Raw genomic sequence first — 21,544 nt, forward strand, 5'->3', positions numbered from 1 at the left:
GCAATCCACAAAATGAAAATAGTTAAAAGAAATCTCGAGTGTTCGAGTTATCAGCTTTGTAGTGCTCTTTGAAGGAGCCGGTTAATGTATTAAAGTGCGGCAAAAAACGCGCCTGAGAGGTTTTAAACTTATTTCCTACTTTCATTGTTAATGCATTTGAATGTAAAATATGCAAGTTCTTTTGTTGAGGTATTTTGTGTCACGATACGGTAAATTTACAAATAATTTTCTTTTATTAATTTATAAGTAATGTTACTTAATTATAATTGAAAACACTTAGACAATATATATACAAAGCCAAAACAGATAAACAAAATATATAACACAGAAAATATGAGTACATTATCTATTAATCTAAGAAAAATAAAACTTAAATTAAACATTAAACAAAGGACTTAAAAAACTAAACTGTTGCTAAATAAAGTCAAAATATTTTTTTATAACGCTGAAGAGTTTGATTGATTTGAGTTATGTTAAATAACAACTGGATCCATTTCAAACATCGAGCCTCGCATAATACATTTATCAAGAAAGCCTATATATATAGACTAGATAGTAGAGAGAGAATCGTCAGTCAAACATATCTAAATTTCATATTTTTCACCTTGACGCCTAGTGTTCCACAGACCACAAGAGAGCGCTTTTTAAGGAACTTTTTGCAGCTCACCGCATCCCTTTGGAATGCAGTAGAAGTATTTCTCTCTCTCTCAACTCTTAAGAGTAGTGATATTGGACACTTTCTTATGTTAAATATCCTTAAATTATTTATTAGTGTTTAGTTAGGCTAGATCATATTTTTTTTAAATAGATAAAAATACAAATTTTAAAAACATTTTAATTATATTCAGATGTGTGACGATATTTCATTTTTTATTATGATTTTTACGATGCGCAGAATATTGCCTATAACGCGACCCAATAAATAAAGAGAAAACTAGTCTACCATACAAGTGCTTGACTATATAGACGTCACACATAATATTTAAAATGAATTTTTAATATTCTTAGTAATTTACTAAAAATTGTTTGGTAAATTTTCCTATTCACTCATAAAGCCTTATACATAAAAGCCTTAAGAAAAGCGGAAATATGCAACCGTAATGCTAATTAGATCGTACCAACCGCCCATTATCCAATTCCTTATATCCTGCTAACAGATACAAACTCAAGGAATTAACATAACAAGGAGTAACTTCCTCTAACTATTTAATTGTATAAAGGAATTAGAATAAAAGTCGATTGTCGCGTTTTGAACCTTCTGTTTAACTACTTAGAACGTTTCAATTGAGGAATAAAACATTAGTTAGGCATGTTTTTATTAGATTTTATTAGGCTTGGTCGAAGTGATCTTAAATCAATCGACCTAAAGATACCCTGTCGGTAGCGACCATTGTGAAGTAATATTGATTGTGATGATGTTTCGCTAGAAGGTTACATCATACTACTGCATACTACGGCCTTATCTTTGTCTGGAATGATATTTTCTGACGTTGGATTACGTAGACACATCATATTAATTTAACATCGGCTTATATTTACGCGAGTACTACGCATAATTTTTTTATATATTTAAAATAGGGGGTGTTTGGGCAGGAGGCTCATCTGGTGTTAATTGATACCGCCGCCCATAGACACGCTTAATGCCGGCCTTTTAAGAATTTGTACGCTCTTTTCTTGAAGGACCCTAAGTCGAATTGGTTCGGAAATACTTCAGTGGGCAGCTGGTTCCACACAGCGGTGGTGCGCGGCAAAAATTTCCTTGAAAAACGCTCCGTCCTGGAACGTCGGACGGAACTTAAACTTTAATTTAACGGACATAAACGCAAATATAATATAAATATTGTATTTTTAGCAATGGAATCGATTTATTTTCAACACAAAAATAGACAGTATTTATATTCTTAACCTAAATAGTAATAATAGTAAAAATTAAACTACGAATTTAATTATTTATAGAATAATCAAGGAAATTCTTTAAAATAATTTAAAGTTTAAAGAAGATGGAAATGGCAAGGAATTATATTATTTTAATATGATAACAAGTAACAACGATCCAAATTATGGATCTCTTTTGGTATCAACAACGGGGTGAAACGTTGAACGTTGTCGATACCAAGTTTAGTACATCCTCCGGAGTACAGTCTATAAGAAACCAAATGACATTAACTGTAAAAAAATAAATCAAAATATCTTTCCATCTCCTTTATTTAGGTAACTCAATAATAATAAACGTCGGTAAAAAATGTTTCTAAATTTACATTTACTGCCAGTTCTCAAATAAAGTGCGTATAATGGTTAACTGGTAATTTTCGTACACTCTAGGTCGCTCTTTTTTAGCCAAGTAAAGTTTTAAATGTTTGTAAGCAGCCTGCAACCATTACATAATGCTCATCACATCTTAATTATCAAGAAAACTCACAAACATCAAACGTTGTATTGTAAAAAGGGACATATGTGCAAACGAAGCTGGCTAAATAAATATTACACACATGTATCAACTTAATTATTTCAATTAAGAATTTCAACTTCAACTAGAGTTTTAAGTCGAGTTTCTGAAATCACGTTTTCGCCTTTTGTTTTAATTATAGCATGACCCGTTTAGCTTTGCACTAGCTCACGTTTTCGTATTCGTAGCTCGAAACGTACCAAGATGAAATTCAGTCTAAGTTGCCATAATAAAATTGCAAGCAACATTGCATATAACTACGGCTTACCTACTGGATTTATGGAAATTAAACATCTCTTTAATTTAATGTATGTAGTACTTTTATACAATCTTTACTCATAACACACGTGAAACGCAAAAGTGGATGCTTAGGCCAGTCGCAGAAGATGTAGTAGGTACTTTTTCATGCCTACAGCGGCGGCCTTAGGGGGTGGCGATATAAACTTGAGATATAAACTTTATCAACTTGAGCAATAAACTCTATTAACTTGAGATATAAACTTTATTCAATGTTTATATAAACTTTATTAACTTGAGCAATAAACTTTATTACATTTAGCATTAATTTTTATTAACTTGACATATAAACTTTATTAAATTGAGCAATAAACTTTATTAAATTGAGATATAAACTTTAATAAATTGAGATATAAACTTTATTAAATTGAGCAATAAACTTTATTAAATTGAGTTTCTCCTCAAACATGAAAAATACCTAAACTAAACAACCAGACCTACTTTCGCATCACATATTTATCACGAATGACAAAGGGCCTCGTAAAAGCCTGAACTTTTCTTTCAACTTTTTAATTATTATGAATTTGGAACACGTATATTATTTTAAAAACTACTTTCGATTTTGCCACACTTTAGACATTATTTTTATGTTCCTTATCAAATTACAATATGGAATGAAATGGTGTTAAAGAATATAGCATTGCAGTGATCGCCTTGTAAAAAGTGGAGCCGTCAGTCATATTCCAGACACTTCAAATGCTTGGTATCAGCCGTATGTTCGTACATCATGCTATCAACCGATACAATAACGTGTTGTTTGAACTACAAAGGCTGTAAATGATATAAAAGGCAGAATTCGTCGAAATCCCATTAGGAAGTAAAAAAAATTATCGCAAGAAATGAAGATTCCCGCTAGGACTCTGTCGCGTATTAAAACAAGACCTGAAGCTCGGTGCTTATCGTTGATATACAGGGCATGCCCAAAATTAATCTTTGCAATTAAAGAAAGTGGATCGATCAAAACAGAAGGCGTCGCGATACGCAGCTGAAAAGCAGAGAAATATCCTCTTTACCATAGTCTACCATCTTTACTATAATAAGCAAAATGATAAAGTGTACGCTCACAGTTCTAAAGAAGCTGCTCAAGTGGTCGGAAAGGTACAACGTGGTCATAATCCTAAGTTAGTGATGGTTTGGTGTCTTATTAAGGAGTCACAAAACTACATTTTTGTGAAAACTTCAGCCAAAGTGTATCAAAATACAATCTTGGATCATGTTGTGAAACCTGTCAGGAATACACTTTTTAAAAATACACTGTGGACTTTTCAGCAAAATTTCAGCACCTGTTCACAGGCACGAACTACCCAAGCCTGGCTTGAAATCAACGTTTCGGACTTTATAAGATAATTAGACTTCAAATCATGAACACTTTGAGAGGACATTCTCGAAACGACACAGCGACATTAAGTATCTAAAACCCTTTGGAGCAAACAGTGGCGAAATTTCGCTAGGAAACAATGCATAAATCCATAGATTCGTGGCCAAACAGATTAAAGGCCAGTATAAAAGCCAAAGGTGGCCATTTCGAATAGAATATTTTTTTTATTAGACTTTAATAAATATGTAGGTATACATTTTAATAATAATACATTACTTAATAAAAAAATGCATTTTCATTTATAACAGAACTCATGGCTGGACTAGCTAGAAACAATAAAAATAAAAACTAATTGCACATCCTTAAGACGCAAAACTGCTTTGTAGTAATAACTATTACTTTTATGTTTTACTTTTATCTTTTCATGACCAACGAGTCAAATGATATATTGAAGTGTATCATAATTTGCTTTAAAAGTCTTGCTAGTCGAAATAATGGCTTCGATGGAAACCAAACCTAATATATAGGTATAAGTGTATTCCCGTAAAAGCAAGGTCCATACCAACCTTATAAATAAACGTGGATTGTATGTTTAAAGTAAATCGTGTCATAAAAAATACCTTGACATTTAAATCAATGAGCCAGTAAATATTTTAAGCGGACTAAATTATATCTCATTTAAAATTCAAGAGATATTTTGTCTATCTCCGTACTGCTATCACGTCCCAAGGCCTAGCCGAAGATAAATAAGTTAAGGGTCTCGATATTTCACTCCCAACCAATAATCGAGAGGGGATCTTTAAGATGTCTCCTGAACTGAAATTAAACAGGCTTTGCCTGCGCTAGTAATAGTCTACAGTAGTATATAGTAATAGTATTAGTAATTATAGAATGCGAATGCAGCCTTTTCCACACTTGTATATATATTCTGTGGAAATGGTTAGTTTTAATTAATATCAGCCGCTGTGGCATCAAAGGACATTTATTAATTAAGATCCTGAGCAATATATCAAAGGACGGTACCACACGCGGTCACCTAAATCTATATATGAAATCAGATTGGTAGTAGCTAATTTATTCCAGAATGTATTTGGAGCAAACTTTAATCGAACTAGCACTTTTCGGCACAGAGCTGGCTCATTACAATGTAACAGCCTTATATTGCGGAAGGCAAAGGGACAGGAAAGTTACATTAATACTCTAGCTAATCTTAGTTCAACTATTAGCCAAATATATGAATTACTGAGAGAAAAATGAATTCAGTGTGTCCATTTTTCGTGTTGAAAATTTGGGGATACAATCATTACAATTACGTCATACACTGATTCGCGCTATCAGTGTTTCTGGACAGCTAAGCATATATACAACATCTTAACATCAACCACTGGAGTATCTCGCCGCGAGAAAACCGTACTCCAGGGCTGGGATATATAACGCTCTCCTCTCGCCGTCGGCGGGCTTGGTATGCGAGCCATTTCAACCAAGACAACGATTGAGACGAGTCGAACCCGACGCTCGTCATCTCTACAACACCTAAGGCTCTACGTCCGCCCCAGTGCCGTCCTGCATCAACAGGCTGCCAACAATCACACCACTGGTCGATGTCCGCCCAGAAAAGGAGCGGATAAACACAAGAAAAATAAGCCACTGTAGTCATCAGACCAATTGGTGGTTAGACTGAGCTCAGTTCCTCCCTTTTGATGAACCTACACTTCCAAAAGTATTTCGCTTCACTTGGGTAATTAAAAACAGTTATAGTGTAAGCTATTTATTTCGAAATCTTAAAATAAACTTATGACAAAGAAAAACCACTTAAAAATATAATTACCTGTTCGGCACTTTCTTACATACCCTATATCTAAAAGTATAGAACGCTTACAAATTTTGTATAATACAAATTGATACTATAGCAAAAGATGCCTTCAAATAAACAATTTATTAATTTATCTTTAAATTAATGACCAAATTCTATAACAATATTGATTAATGGTCTCGTGAAAAGATTGGTAAACATTGTTTAGTCACGCATACATATAGTTGACAAATGCAGTACACAAAATATAATTAGCACTATTCTTAGTTCTCATTAAATATAATTATGAAAGAAACTTTTGGTAATTCAATCAAAATAAGTTTAGTTAGTTTTAGTTTTACAGAGGACTGTACTGGCTGCTTGGCAGAAATTCCAAGCTGTCAGTAGATAATAAGCTACTCATCTACGAAATGCTCTTGAAACCAATCTGGATATACGGATTCAACTATGGGGTTCGCCGTGTGACTCTAACATAAGTATCATACAGAGGGTTCAAAATTACATCTTGAAACAAATATCCAACTGTCCGTGGTTTATAAAAACATCGGAGATTAATGAGCACCTAAAAATCAGGACTGTTAAAGAGGAGATTAAGACCTGGAGTATGAAATACAGAAAAAGGCTAGAAATGCATCCTAATAAGCTTGCCACGCAACTAACCACACCTAATAAATAGGCTTAAAAGGCGACAAATCCTAAGTCTTGATAGACACGGTTGGCAGAGTGGGGCAGTCTTGATGAAGATTTTGCTCTGAACGCCTAACAGCTCTCAACACGTCATCTGCTCATAGTCTAGCTGACTGATTGCAAGATAAAGACTTATAAAAAAAAGTTAGTTTTAAAAGTGTTTTGAAGTAGAAAACGATAAAGTACAACGAGTAAAGTTTCATAGTATGAATAACGTTTTTTAAACATTTATTTTTACCCAGGATTCCTAGCGTCGAACTTAAAACCCAAAATTTACCTAAAAGTCGAGTGGTGGTAGGGGAGGGCCGCTTTTATTCCAAATTCGTGGTGTACCTGAAATAAAATATGTTTTGTACTGCATAATAGATTGATGACTCAATTATTAGCTGGATCCAATAAATTTAATAAACAGTTTTTCCACATTGGTAGCGTTATTTGACTGCAGATGACATGGTTATAAATCACCATGACATTCATTTAAGAATCGCAATTATTTATTATTATTTTAATTTAAATTAAATATATAATAATAAACCCAAATAAAGCAAAACTATTTTAAATGAAGACTAATGCAAAAACAACTAAATACATTTTGGGTAATTTTATTAGTCTGTAGGCATATTCAGTTTCGCTCTTCCTGATAAACAATTTTGATATTATAAATTTGCATACAGACGATGAGAAACTGTTTCATAAAAAACATGTTTTTTATATATTTTTATGCATATCAATAGTACACAAAACATTTTTGCATCTGTTTCTTGTAAAATTGTAATATAACTTTACCATAATCGGTTGAGCCTCTAGCCGAACGACATTTCGATTGTTTTTGTTTAGACTTCTTTACTGAAAATTAGAGCTTTATAAATATTCTATAATACACATATTTATATATGTATTTTTCTTATAATAAACATACTTCAGTGGGTAGCTGGTTCCATATTAGAAGTAGATTATTTTTATACACTCAGGAGATTTATAATAAAATACAAATCTTTGAAAAAAAATGTACACTCATCAACGTCAAATTGATTGACTCAGTTACACATCGTGATTAAACGCAACTGGCTTGATTCCCGAGAAAATAATTCTGAAAGCTTATTCGAAACATGTCCATTTAAACAGACTTCCAGTCTCCACTGGGTGAGATGTATGTCTCAGTTCTTTAGTTTGAAATAAGGCTTTGAAATAGATTTCAAGTCAAAACGACAGTAAAAAATATATAGACTAATGTGAGAAAACATACTTTTATCACACGTCATTAATAACTCCGTGCATTTTCTAATTTATTTCTCAATCAGGGTTGTCTGAATTAATTTACAGGTATTTTCTTTCAATACTTACAACTTTTTTCTGACTTTGCAAAGTGACGGTATAAATAATACAATATTATGATTATCATTGCCATTACACCAATCGCTTTTAGTGATACGCAAGGATTGTCGGTCCACTGTAAAATGTTTATTGTAACTATATTAAAAAGATACAAACAGGCTGGTTCAGTGATACCGCAGCCCATGGGCACTAAAACTTACAAGGCTTTAATAAACTTCATTTATCATCAAGTCTAAAAATACCGGAGATTCAAAAAAGATTTTTAAAAAATTTAAAAATTTACTGTATAGATATTTGCTTCACAAATTGTTTAAATTTTTAAGTCTGGGCCTCAAATTTCGGTATGACTCGTGATCATCGTTTGTTAATAGACAGTCTTTTGTGTAGGGTAGGTTTACTCACGATGTTTCGCTTCACACCTTCACCGTACGAGCAAGTATTAAATGCGCACATAGGTGCAGAGCCTGGGTTCGGACACACAGTGATGTGATGAGAGTCAGAGAGTCACATGCTGAAGCCAGCAGGCTTTTGGCCTGCTCTCTTTTTCATAATTTAAGTATCTCTTTATTCAACAACTATTTCTCACCGGTTCAGCTAATAATTAGATAATTAAATTAACTTATTTGACATACAATAGACCTCGCTAAGCGGTCCAATGATAAATGACAGAAGGCCGAGCCTGGTTCTGACTTGGTACCATCTGGGCACCTTACGCAGGAGTTTCCACCTTCTATCGAATATGTATCTGATGGGCATAAACCTGAAATGAAATTTAAATCGGGATACGATTCTCCAACCCGAGGTCAAATTGAAATTTAATTTCCTTAGCACATATGGTTAGCAATCCCATATGGCCGAACAAATCTACGTTTATGAAGCACAAACAGTCAGATACTAAATCCTGTCCTAACAGGAAAATTAGATTGAATATGAAGAAAGTTTTAATGAGGTTTTAATCAGAAATCATTAAAAAAAAATCGACAATGACTGAGTGTCTTGCACTATGACATAACGCACAGAATTTATTTATTTACGGCCGATGCATGGCCAAATTCTAACTAAAAATAACATAAAACTAAATATCAGATGATAATGACAGAAAACCTCCTGCTATCCACTACTATTTTCCAAGTATCTTTTTAAATCACAGTATATCACCATACGTTTCGCAAATAGGTCGAAGTCCGATCGCTGTCCTGCGAAGAGTCAAGAAACCCATTAAGCAGCGAGAGTAACCAGGGAATGGGAGCTTGTTGACGCTGGACAGTGCGAGCCGAAAGCACAGCAAAAAGGTTATGTTTCCGGCAGCGGTAATAATTGTCCGGAACGTCAGTCTAATGCGACTGCTCATCCATTCATAAGAATACGTAACAGTTTCTGATATTTTTAACCCCAGCAAACTATTTTGACGTTATGTCTTCAAAAAATTATAATGAAATCTAAATCGAGTCTATTAGATAAGATATACCGTATTGTAAAAGTTTTCTTGTTTTTTTGAACAATTCAAAAACCAGAAACACGAATTTAATCATAACTTGATTTAGTTTAATTTTATAACACAATTAAGACAAAACATTATAAATTCACACTACAGAAGTATATCTTTTATAAATAAGTAAATAAATAAAACTTCGCATTATGGGGGGAGAATACCACCTTATACGAAGTCACGTTATAGGTTTACCGCTTTATAGGCGGGATTACTGTATTATAATTGAGAGATGGAATCTAACCGCAAATTTTCTGACGTGCAACCAAGAAAAATCCAGCTGGACATGCAACAACTACATGTATGGTCCCAGGGTCAGTATCTGCCAACAAATGGTATTCACTGTGTCCGTCGGAGTCTTGAAAGAAAATAAATCTTGAAAATGTATATATTCTAGATAACAATTGCATCTACCGCTTATCAGCGTGTAAAATCAAGGAGTTAAATATATATAATAAAATTATACAGAGTAAAGATTTGTATAAGGAATAAACTCAAAAACCATACAACGCTACATTATCCCTGCGTAACATGCTATATTTATTTCCCGACTAATAAAAAAAATTAACCGAGAGTAATTTAAAACTATCTTTATAAAAAAACAACGGATTTACCATAAACTTAAATTTATTGATTAGGTGTGCTAAACACTTAACTTTTTATTTGCGCTCAAAGCGGACTTTGACCCAAAGTGAAGGAATTCAAGCCCAATGGAAAGCATTAAGAATAAAGCTTTGATGCTCTTATAAAATAATTTGTTTATAGGAAATTTAAAAAATTCGCTGTGGTCGCTTCAGCACCAAGGTTAAACTCCTTAGTCTATTTTTTGTTAATTTATTATATATAAATCTAAGTTTAAGTTTTTTAACTATGGTACAAGCATTTAATTTGAATTTTAAGCCATCGCGAAATATTATTAAAAGCAGTATTAAGAATTTCCAAAGGGCACATAACAGACTCACGTACATAGCATTTCATACTATCACACAGCATAGCCGATGTATGTATAACGTATTTATTTATTTTTCTTTGCCTTTCGTAAATGAACCTTGTTGTTGTTTATATCATCTATTCCATCTTTGGCTTGTGGAATATAAGTTATGTAAGCTGGTTAGAGAATATCATCAAATTCTACACTAGAGAGCTTAGTTGGTCTCGCATTATTGGGTGGTAAAAATCTTTCAACATCAGTATTAAAACATATGTAAAAATATGTACTTACCACTCGTCCGAAGTGTATGGCTAACAAATGCTTTGTGTTCTAGCATTGATGGTGTCCAAGTTTTCACTTCTTCTGGTAACGAACCACCGTAATGCATTATCGCAACTACAATATTTAATTATTTTTGCACTTGCATTTTATTAATTGAGTAACTTTTCAAAATGCAATGCACTTGCCTTTTATTAATTGAGTAACTTTTAAAAATAATAATAATACATTATAAATCTTTTGTTAAACTTTAAAGCATATTCTGAAGTATTTCCGAACCAATCCGACAACAATCCTTCAAGAAAAGATCGTACCAATTCTTAAAAGGCCGGCAACGTACTTGCGAGCCCTCTGACATTGAGAGTGTATATGGGCGGTGCGACCCCTACACGTTGCCCCGTTCTATAAAAAAAAATAAGTTGCACTAAAATATTTTCAGTGATCAGGTTAGTATTGTATGATAGACTAATTTGTAATATACATTTATGTAAGGCGAAAACGGTCAGGAGGCCCATCTGATATCGCCGCCCTTTAAGAATTGTTACTTAAGTGTATCTTACTTGTGTACTATGTTTATTAAGTCGAGTTGGTCTCGGTGGACAGCTGATTCCACATAGTGGTGGTGGCAGAAACTATGTATCTTAAAACGCTCAGTTGTGGAACGAACGCCGTTATAATGATGTAATTTCGTATTCTTTATCGACGTCCGATGATAAAAATCGGCTGCTGGTTTTATTTTATAGATTACTTACCGGGTATTGAAGCCAAAATGGGTGCATTTTTCGCGTATAACACAGACATTGAACTTCTGAAATTTCTCTGGCATTCAATACTACAGTTTATACTTGGATATTGTGGTAAAATAACTGTTAGAGTCCTTAAGAGGTACGATTCGTCTTTCTAAAAAAAATATTTATTCATAAAACGATTGGATAACTTCTTAATTAGAATATAGTCATTTTGAAACTGACTTTAGACAAATTAATTTCGGAGCAGTGGCCCTACAACTCCCATAAGTCTTCCACACATGATGATGATCCTTCTTAGTCCAAATCTTTCCAAATTAAGCTCCAAGTATCATCAAAAGCGGTTCAGTCGTATTGAGATTACCATTTTTGGAGGTGACGTGTATACTATACCAACTAAAGTAATGTCGACAGAAAGCAGTATTTTTTACAATGCCAGCCAATAAATCTCTTACCCTATCTTTCAAGCATACTGGTTCATCAATTCTTATTGAACAAAAATTCCCACACGTAATTAGACTCATCAGTTCTCCTATTTTTTGTATTGCTCGTAAATCCTAAAAACATCATAATTTTTTACATAAAATTATATTTCTATTCAACGCAGTGGAAATTACTAATGTAATAAAATTTGCACTTCAAGAAATCGTGACGTCGTAATAATAATCCTACATTGTTATACACTTAATCTTCTTATAAAAGACAATTTATTAATATTATTTACCTATGAAATTTGGATAAAAAATACCTATTATTTATAATGGTATATTTTATTATTTATTTAGTGTATGTTTTGCAACCAAAATATGAAACAAAGTCAGAACTTTCAATGACTTTTGCTTTATTTCATGCTCGATATGCAACTATATTTACAAAAAAAAATATAAGTGTCTTTGTAAACTGTTATTATTACTGACTTCATAATAACAAAACCATCAAAATTTGTGTAACTTACAAATTACTTAGCTGGGCTTCTGATTTCTGTATCTGTTTCGTGATCATTTGCCAACCTAATAAGCAAGTAGGTGATCGTAGTAGCCAACTGTGCCAGACACAAGCCGTCGACTTTTTGGGTCTAAGGCAAGCCGGTTTCCTCGCAATGTTTTCCTTCACGGTTCGAGCGAATGTTAAATCCGCATAAAGAAAGAAACAACATTGGTGCACAGCCGGGGGTTCAACCTACGATCTCAGTGATGAGAGTCGCACGCTGAAGCTACTAGGCCAACACTGCTCATCAGGCCAACATAACCATGTTTTTAACTCATAAAAAACAACCAAAAATTAATATTTCAGTTCTGCTTACATTATAAGTGCATGACGTAGATGTTTCGTATACCGTCGCGAAAACTACATTAAACTTGGGAACATCCATCACGCTCACTTTGACACGCCGCACAATCATATTGTCCTGAAATATTTGCAGTACTCAACAATATTTACAATACAAATTTCCTTTCATATATCGGAAAATGTCTAACATAAATTACGTGGGAAAATGCCAAACACGTTAACAGCCGAAATCACATTAAATTAAAGGATCATATCTCATTACATATATATTTCGCAAAATTACATTTAACGCCCTCTTAGTTAATGGCCAATAGAAGCAAAAATCCTTTTTTATTTGCCAAACTTCTAAAAATATTTAAACAAATTAGGTTGCCTACTCATGAGTTTGTTTACTGCTAACGAACGACTCTGAGCCTCCTGCTTTATCCCGATCAAGATTGTATATACGTAGTCGGTCCCAAAGTTCTGTCATCAATCAATCATCATCAATTCAATGGAAATAATGATAAAAACAAAAGTACTGATCAGTTTTTAATGAGTGATATATCAATTTATAGTACATTAATTAAGGAATATTAAATTAAAATTTTGAGCTACTTGAAAATGGTACTCGGCGAGTGCCCACAGTGCAACGCAATAACAGCTATTCGGTTTTCTTTCATTGTCTATTCCATCGTGAAAAATTACGGAAAGTGATTGTTTTTTGTTTTAAAACAATAGGCAAACATTCAAAAACAGAATGAACAGAACGAAATTTAAAAATAATGTGCCAGTGACAGAACTTTGGGATCGTAGTAACTGAGTTGAGAATTATGAAACAATGTATAATTTCCAAATATAAGACCTAAAGACGCACAATTAAAAAAAATCTTCCTAAGTACATACATTATTAAAGCATACGTAGACTCCCGAGTCCGCTTTCCGAATATTTTTCATATTAAGTCTCGTTAAATTGGCTAAAATATTAAGATTATCGTCTGCTATCCAAAAATGATTTTTTCCTTCTTGTTTACATCCTGGAGGATAACAGTCAAGAACTACAGAATCACCGGTCATAGCAAAAACTTCGTCCTGTAATACCCAAACAATTTAGATTACTATAAGTGAATGTCTTATGACCCTAACGATAAGTGAAAGAGAAGCAAAAATACATTTTTTTAAGGATTCATACCCTGTACACTTGTAATATCGTTTTTATGGAATGGATGGGAGGTACATCTGATGTTAAGTGATACCGTCGCCGCCCATGGACACTCTTTCTTTACTCAGTGCCTTTCTTTACGATTATATAAGACAGTTTTATTTTATTATAGGGACACAAATATACATTTTGTTTGGTTTTTAAATTTGTTAAACCTCCTACATAACTGCTGTACTGCTGCTGATTTTATTACAACTATTACTTACCGTTAATGGTTTTAGTGGTGGTATGTTTGTTAACATGTCTATTGTGCTATCGCTTTGTCTCTTCATCCGTCTTGGAGCCTGCTGATATAATCCATGATCATCCCTTATAAACCGCTCAAATAACTGCTTGTTATCATGAAGTTCGTAAATGTGCTTATCTTCTGGAACTTCACTGTCCTCGTAATTCATAAATTAAACATATTTTATCCAAGAATGTAAAATGTCGCGTTTGTTTATTCGTATTTAAACTTGGTCAAAGGAGTATACACTACGCAGAAATATCTCAGCCGACTTAAAACATACATAAAAAATGTTTTTTATATATCATAAGGCAAACGGGCTCACCTGATGTTAGGTGATACCGCCACCCATGGACACTCTCAATGCCAGAGGCTCTCCGTCCTTTAGCATTAGTATGCTCTTTTCTTGAAGGACCCTAAGTTGAATTGGTTCCGAAATACTTCAGTGGGCAGCTGGTTCCACATAGCGGTGATGCGCGGCAAAAATTGCCTTGAAACGCTCAGTTCTGGAACGGCAGACGTCGAGATGATACGGGTGGAATTTCGTAGTCTGCCTCGACGTCCAATGATGAAACTCAGCTACAGTTATTAATTCGAACAACTCCTCTGAACACTCACCATAGTAAATGCGGTAGAAGATGCAGAGTGACCTCACATCTCTACGCAACGCCAAAGGTACGCTCATTTTTTTAAGGAGGTCGAATTTGTTCGGAACTACCCGTTCCTATTTTAAGAGGATTACTTTCCACGTCTTGATTTCTTGATGAATACATGTTTATTATCTAACTTATAATATAATTATGTTAAAACACAAATTGAATTACCTTTCGTCCAACTCAGGTAATTCATCATCTTCATACAGTGCCATTTTCGAGTCCCTTCGCCATCTCTCGTAACTCGAACTAAGTGCTTCTTTTTTACAATGCTTCTTTCTTCTATTAAACTTTATCAAGAACTTTTCTGGCACAACACTGTATTTGTAGCAATTGATATTTTTCATATATGTTTCAAAGTCCAGTTTGGTCAGAGTCTTCTGTGCATTTATGATATGGCCTATAGTTGACGATATATCGCAGACAGTTATTTTTCTCCCGCCGATCTCTTGAAAACATTTTGTATGTTAGAGGTGTGATAGAAATTTCTTAACATAAAAGTTAGAACATATTGTATTCATTTAAACATTTCAATTCTATTTTAAATTCTCACTTTCCTATGCCTGTGATTTTGAAATCTCCTGATAAAACTTGGAGAACATGAATTTACTTAGTTTATTATGTATATAATAAGAAATAGTTACCTTTGCTGTTGACTTGGTTTTAAAAGTAGGTAGGGATATAAATTTTGACAAATCTACAAATCAAAGATAAAATATTAGTTTTGTATACATAATTTTTACTTTTTATTTAATCGACATCTTTGGGACATTGTCAATGCACAATTGCATATTAAAAACGATAGTATCCACAAGGATCTGGATGTGGATACAGTGCAAAATACGGCAAAACGGTTTGCATTACTCACTTAAACAGGCTACATAGCTATGTGAATGCTGAGGCAATCAAACTTCTTGACACAAGAGATATAAGACGCCTAACGAGAACTAAACCTTTTTGAGTAAATAAACCTAGTGTAGTGAATAAAAGTGTAAGAGCGGTATCTCGGACACACGAACATAGTGTCAAAACATTATTGAACAATGAACATTACTTTAGTTTAAGCTATTCACTAGTATCGTAGAAAATTAAGTCAACATAAATCACACATGTAATAAAACAATATTTAAGAATTTGTCATGAGTACAAATATAGAAAGTTAATTGTAGAATCAAGCGTTCTACTAATTCTAGCGCTACATGCATTGTTACTGTGTAATACGGTGAAAATATTTGACATAAGTTTGTTTACTTTATAAGGAGTTTGGTTAATACCTGTTGTTTTATCCATATTACTTGTATCTACTTTTTTTAACGGAGTCGATGTGCCGTGTCCTTGAAACCGTTCCTACAAAAAGTTTTATGTATTAATTTTAAAAAATCATATCAAAATAAAACAAATACTATTAGTCCATATGTACATACTTTCTTCTTATCGTTAATTCTGCTCCATAAAAATTTATTCGCAAGTTTATTAACAAATCCTTTTTTAGTATTATTCACTGACTTCTTAGAGATGGATAAGCCCCTGTTGTTTTTTTCTATCCCACCGTTCGCTTCTAAATTAGCTGCTCTAACCCACTCATCATTTAAAACTTTAGAGTTATAATTTAAAACTGAAAAGAGAAGACTTCTCAAATCATCATCATTAATTTGGTCATTTTTAGACTCGCCAACGTTCTCCGAATTTTCATCCAATATTATTATTGTAGGATTATCTCTATCTGTCACACTAGAAATTTTATGTGAATTCAAATCAGTTGGATCGCTGTTATACGTATCTATGGTAACATTTCTTATATGTCGTTCAGAATGTTCCGTCGCATCCGTTTTACATTTTAATTTATTCAAAAAATGCTTTGTTACGCCTAGAATGCTATTTATTATTTCATTTTTTTCAGTCCTATAAATCGCTTTTGATGCATTACTTGATTTATTGTGTTTTGTAGTGTGCAATACGTTTGTGGTAGATTTATTTCGCGTAACATGTTTAGTATTATTCGTTAACAACGATTTATGTATAGTTTTTGGGGAACTTTTATTATTCTTATGACTGGAAGTAAAGGCCTTAATATCAGGATTGCCTAGTAATTTAAATAATTTTCCCATGCTATGTACTAGTGATTCGTGATTGCTAAAATTATATTGCTTTACTGTGGTCAAACTTCTTACAGTATCATGTATTACATTTCTATTTTGACTGTCGGAAGGTTCATTTTTCAATAATAATACATTTACTACAGGTTCTGTTTTCCGTTGTTGTCGGAAATTAATTGAATTATTATTTTTATTAAAGTTTGAGAGTATACTGTTGCTGTCCATGTCCTGAAAACTTTTCTTTGATAGTTTTGACGGAAACCGGTGCTTCACAAAATCCTTTAATCGTTTTCTTTTCTCTCCTTTAAAGGTTATCACATCATTATTTAAAAAGTTATTAGAATCAACATTGTTCAATAATTTTGCTTTATTTCTTAAACTGTGTAATACAGTCTTATTTAATGTGCCCCTTTCTATACTAGGATCACATATTAAATTGATATTTATTTTATCAAGCGAATACAACTTTTCAACGTCCGACCTTTTTGTTAACACTCGTGATAAACAGTTATCAATTGTATCTTGAAGTATTTGTCCATGTTTTTCAAACTGTTCATCGTATAACAAACCTAACGCGTTAGCATTTTCTAAATCGTTAGCAATATTCACCAAATTCATAAGGAAGGTTAGTGAACCATTGTCTTTGTATTCCGTAAATTCATGAAGAATGCTTCTTCTGTCAATACCCGATGAAAACATTTTACATGTCCTTCCATTGCATTTCCCCTTTACTCTCTTGTAATAATCATTTAAGGACTTATTAATCCTACTAACTGATTCCCTTAATTTTTTACCACCTGTCGGGTTCATCCAAAAGAAGGTTTGTATTTCAGTACAATGGTCTCTCATGTATTTTGCTAGATTGTCAAATTCAAATATCAATTCAGATATAACAGCATCACTTGCAGCGCAAGCATTGCACATTGTCTGATTTGCTTTGCAGCGACACCTACAAACTCTATCGTGTCCAAAAAGTCTTTTTATTGAATCCCAATTAATACTTCTTTTATATTTATATCCTACAAAATTATTAACTTTGTCATCATTAGCATATGGAGTAGTTGTTTGAGGTTCAGATAGGCTTTCATTTGTTGTAAGTTCCAGATTTAAACTCTTTGCATCCATTTTCATTGGCTTCAAAATTAATTGAGCTGTAGGATCAGACATATTTGAGTTTTCTACTAATAAATATAAGCCAGGAGATAATTTATTCTCTTCAATAGTAGTGGAAGGAATTGTTGTTTTTTCAAACGTGTGCAGCTGATATGCTATATCAATTGGTGAGGCCATTATAGCCGAGAAAACTTTTTTGACTTGAAGTGACTCTGGTGATCTTTTGATAGTTTCACTATACAAATCTGGTAAAGCTATATGTACTTGAATGGCATTTGTTATTTTTGGTTTTTCACCTACAACGACCGCGTTTATTGTACGTTCAGATGTAGCTCCTTGATTTTCATTTTCATTTAAATCTGAACATTTTTTTAAGTCAACAATTATTTCTAAAGCAGCTACATCGTGCGCAGTAAAGCTCTGATATTCTTTTATACTTCGTTTCACATCGCTATAGTTCTGGAAATAATAATTAAATAAATATCTCACAATTTATAATTTTTCAAATGGTATTTTTTAATGGAAACAGTTTCTTACGAATAAACTCATACTTTTATAAATATTTTATTTTTTGGTGTAAATGTTATTTCTTGTTCTAAAACTGGTTTTGCACTCAACTTTAGTGATTCTGAAAATGAATATTATATACTTAGTAAAAGAAAAATAATTATTAGTATAAAACTTCATTATAATAAACATTTAAACAAAATCTATGGGGCTACAACCTTTTTAGGTCTGGGCCTCAGATTTTTGGGTCTAAGGCAAACCGGTTTCCTCACGATGTTTTCCTTCAACCGTTCGAGCTAATATTAAATGCGCGCATGGAAAGAAAATCCGGGTCGAACCTACAACCTCAGTGATGAGAGTCGCACGCTGAAACCACAAGGACTGCTGTATATATAAACATTAACACACATTGTACTTAAGAGCATAAAATTTTTTGACTCTGCCAAATATTGGAATTCCATACGTAACAAACATACTTACTATTTTTTTTCGAAATCTTATCCCTTTTCTTCCTTTGACGTTGTATATAAAAATTATAATTATTTTGCTTCATTCCATGTTTTCTATTTTTTGTCTTACTTATATTTTCTATATTATTCTTGTATGGCTTCAACTTTGATACAATGTGCATCACATGTGTAGAAAAGGGAATATAATTCGGCAATGAGGCAGTAACGGATTGAACATCAATGTTGTTCTCTTCAAGAAACTTATTAAATTCGTTGTCTGACATCGGCAAAGGTGTTGTAAAGAAATGATCAGGGTGGGCTTTCTGCTACAAGCAAATAATATTTATGTCTACAACTGACTTGATGGTTAAACTTGGTTCATTTATATCGCATATAAGTAATGAAAATTGTCTGAAAATTTACCTGTTGTTTTTGTACTTTTGTAGTTGGAAGTTTTTTAGGTTTCTTCTGTTTTTTAACTAAAATACATCAAAAGATATATATAAAATTTGTTATTGATAATTCCAAATTATATATTACTTAGTAACCACCTAGTTTTAGTAAATGCAATATTTAGTGCAAAAATATTACAATATATTAATAACATTATCAAATTTTTACACATTACCATTATTCGAGGGATGGGGTTTCTGTAATTTACTACTATTGGTTCTATGACTTCCTTTAGTATTTATGTATGGTACAGTTTTCTCTGTAACTTTGCGATGCGTAAATATATTTCTGGACTTCGCTCTTTTTGACAATACTTGCTGATTCCCATTCCTGGGATCCATGTTTCTTAATTCATTTTCTTTCTTATTATCATTGTACAGAATCAGCTTGTAGCTATATTTATTTGGTTGTATCTTTTTTATATTTGTCTTGTAAATATCACTTATAGCCTCCACCTCCTTCTCTGTATCGTGGTTTAGATAATTGTTGTGTATATTTTCAATTGATGGAAAATTTTCTGTAGTGATACTTCCAAGTAGATTTTCTAATAATGGATCTACCTTTTTACTTTCTTGTGAATTGAAAGTTGATTTACTTTCTTGGTCGCTCGCTGCTTTAACTCGTATATTAATTATGTCGTCAAAATAATTTGTTTTATCTAAACCATTATAAGTGAATGTATTTTGCGTTATAGATTCTAAAGGTAAATCTAAAAAAATATTATAAAATGTAATTTTTGAAATTTGTTCTATTATATTTTCCGCTGTCTAAAAAAATCTCACCCGGTATCAAAGGTAGTTCATTTGATATAAATAAGGGTCGCTCTTTCGTGCTGTATAATCCTTTATTATGTATAATACCTAAATCGTTAGGTAGGTAATAATATTGGTCATAATCATGTGATTCCAATTTACTCGTAATATTTGGTACTTGACCCAATAGTGCTTCTATTTTTGACAATTGGTTGTTGTGATTTACAAAATTGTAATTTGAACTAGTTGTCACTACGTCGTAATCAAATAATTTTCGCACCTTATTGTTTGTATCAGTGTACCGATTTCTTAGGACGATATCTTTTAGAACTTTGAAAGGATTTGAGCGTTTTACTCGATTCACTTTGTCGTGTGCCATTTCTTTCTTTTGATGTTTTTTACGAAAGCTCATTTTTTTAAAAATATTCTTAAATTTTCGTTTCTTTCCTTTATTTTGTAATTTTACAATTGCGGTTGGTCTGTGCACTAAACTAACGTCAAAATAACCATTTTTCTTTGAATTCTTTTCTGAAGCAATATGTTAATTTAGATACTTCATTATTTGTGTTTACAGTATATATTATATTTAGACATGAGCATAAAATTGAAGTATTTAAAATAAATATTAAGTAATTATGATTTATTTAAGTAGAAGAAGAACAGAACTTACCAAATAAAGTCGTGGGTCCTATTGTATTTAACTTTGTTTTATATTTTTTTCTTTTTATTAACAACGTTCCTGCTGCTCTTTTTATCTTATTATGCGTCTTATTTTGTTTCAGATTTTTTGAATTTAGAGGAGTTGTGGTCATTTTACCTTCTTTTAGAGATACTGTTTGAATAGCATGGTACTTTTTCGGTGGATCTTTATCAATGAAAAAATAAAAATGTTTCTTAAACCAGGAGTCATCACTCTTTGTTGAGATATCTTGATCTTCTAAAGTATCTTGTTCAAAGAAAAAACGTCTTTGTCTTGTAGATGGTAGTTGGGGAAGTTTTTCCAATATGTACTTTCCAACATCATCTACATTATGATGTCTATGCGCTTGATACCGAACAAGGTTAGAGAAATTTTCATTACCTTGGTCTTTTTGAAAATTCAGATAGTATTTAAAACCGTTTACGTAATCGTTATAGGATAATTTGTTGCTCAGAGTGTTAAAACTTATTTCATCATCAGTTATGGAAGTTTCATTTTTAGATGGTTCATTAAGTCCAAAATCGTTTTTTGACGTAATATTATTTTCTTCATCATATTCTTCACCTACCTCTGGTAGGTCTTCGTATAATTCTTGAACACTTCGCTTTAAATTACTATATTTAATCATCTCGTGATCTTTCGAGGTATTATTCATTTTAAACAGTCTCATATTATCGTCATGTGCGTTCATAAGTATTTTTTCATATACAGAAAGCATAGAAAAGTCATCCGTAACTTTTGGTATTGTGTGTGCTGGAGTTAA

General features: G+C 32.5%; 1 protein-coding gene across 1 annotated transcript; it reads right to left on the bottom strand.

Moving 5' to 3' along the window:
• Window positions 1-5,844: 5,844 nt before the first annotated feature.
• On the bottom strand, window positions 5,845-20,082 carry LOC123707413. Its single transcript, XM_045657439.1, has 19 exons — window positions 19,505-20,082; window positions 19,300-19,355; window positions 18,908-19,202; window positions 18,472-18,548; window positions 16,136-18,379; window positions 15,986-16,058; window positions 15,356-15,408; window positions 14,883-15,157; window positions 14,039-14,210; window positions 13,517-13,702; window positions 12,645-12,749; window positions 11,797-11,898; window positions 11,348-11,495; window positions 10,608-10,712; window positions 9,630-9,743; window positions 8,529-8,656; window positions 7,906-8,011; window positions 7,348-7,407; window positions 5,845-6,894 (listed from the first exon to the last, which is right to left on the bottom strand). The coding sequence occupies exons 1-19, from the start codon at window positions 19,668-19,670 to the stop codon at window positions 6,839-6,841; spliced, it is 4,521 nt and encodes a 1,506-aa protein (XP_045513395.1). The 5' UTR covers window positions 19,671-20,082; the 3' UTR covers window positions 5,845-6,838.
• Between the last annotated feature and the right edge of the window lie 1,462 nt (window positions 20,083-21,544).

This window comes from Pieris brassicae, chromosome 3, assembly GCF_905147105.1.
Source record: "Pieris brassicae chromosome 3, ilPieBrab1.1, whole genome shotgun sequence".
NCBI classification, from domain to species: domain Eukaryota; kingdom Metazoa; phylum Arthropoda; class Insecta; order Lepidoptera; family Pieridae; genus Pieris; species Pieris brassicae.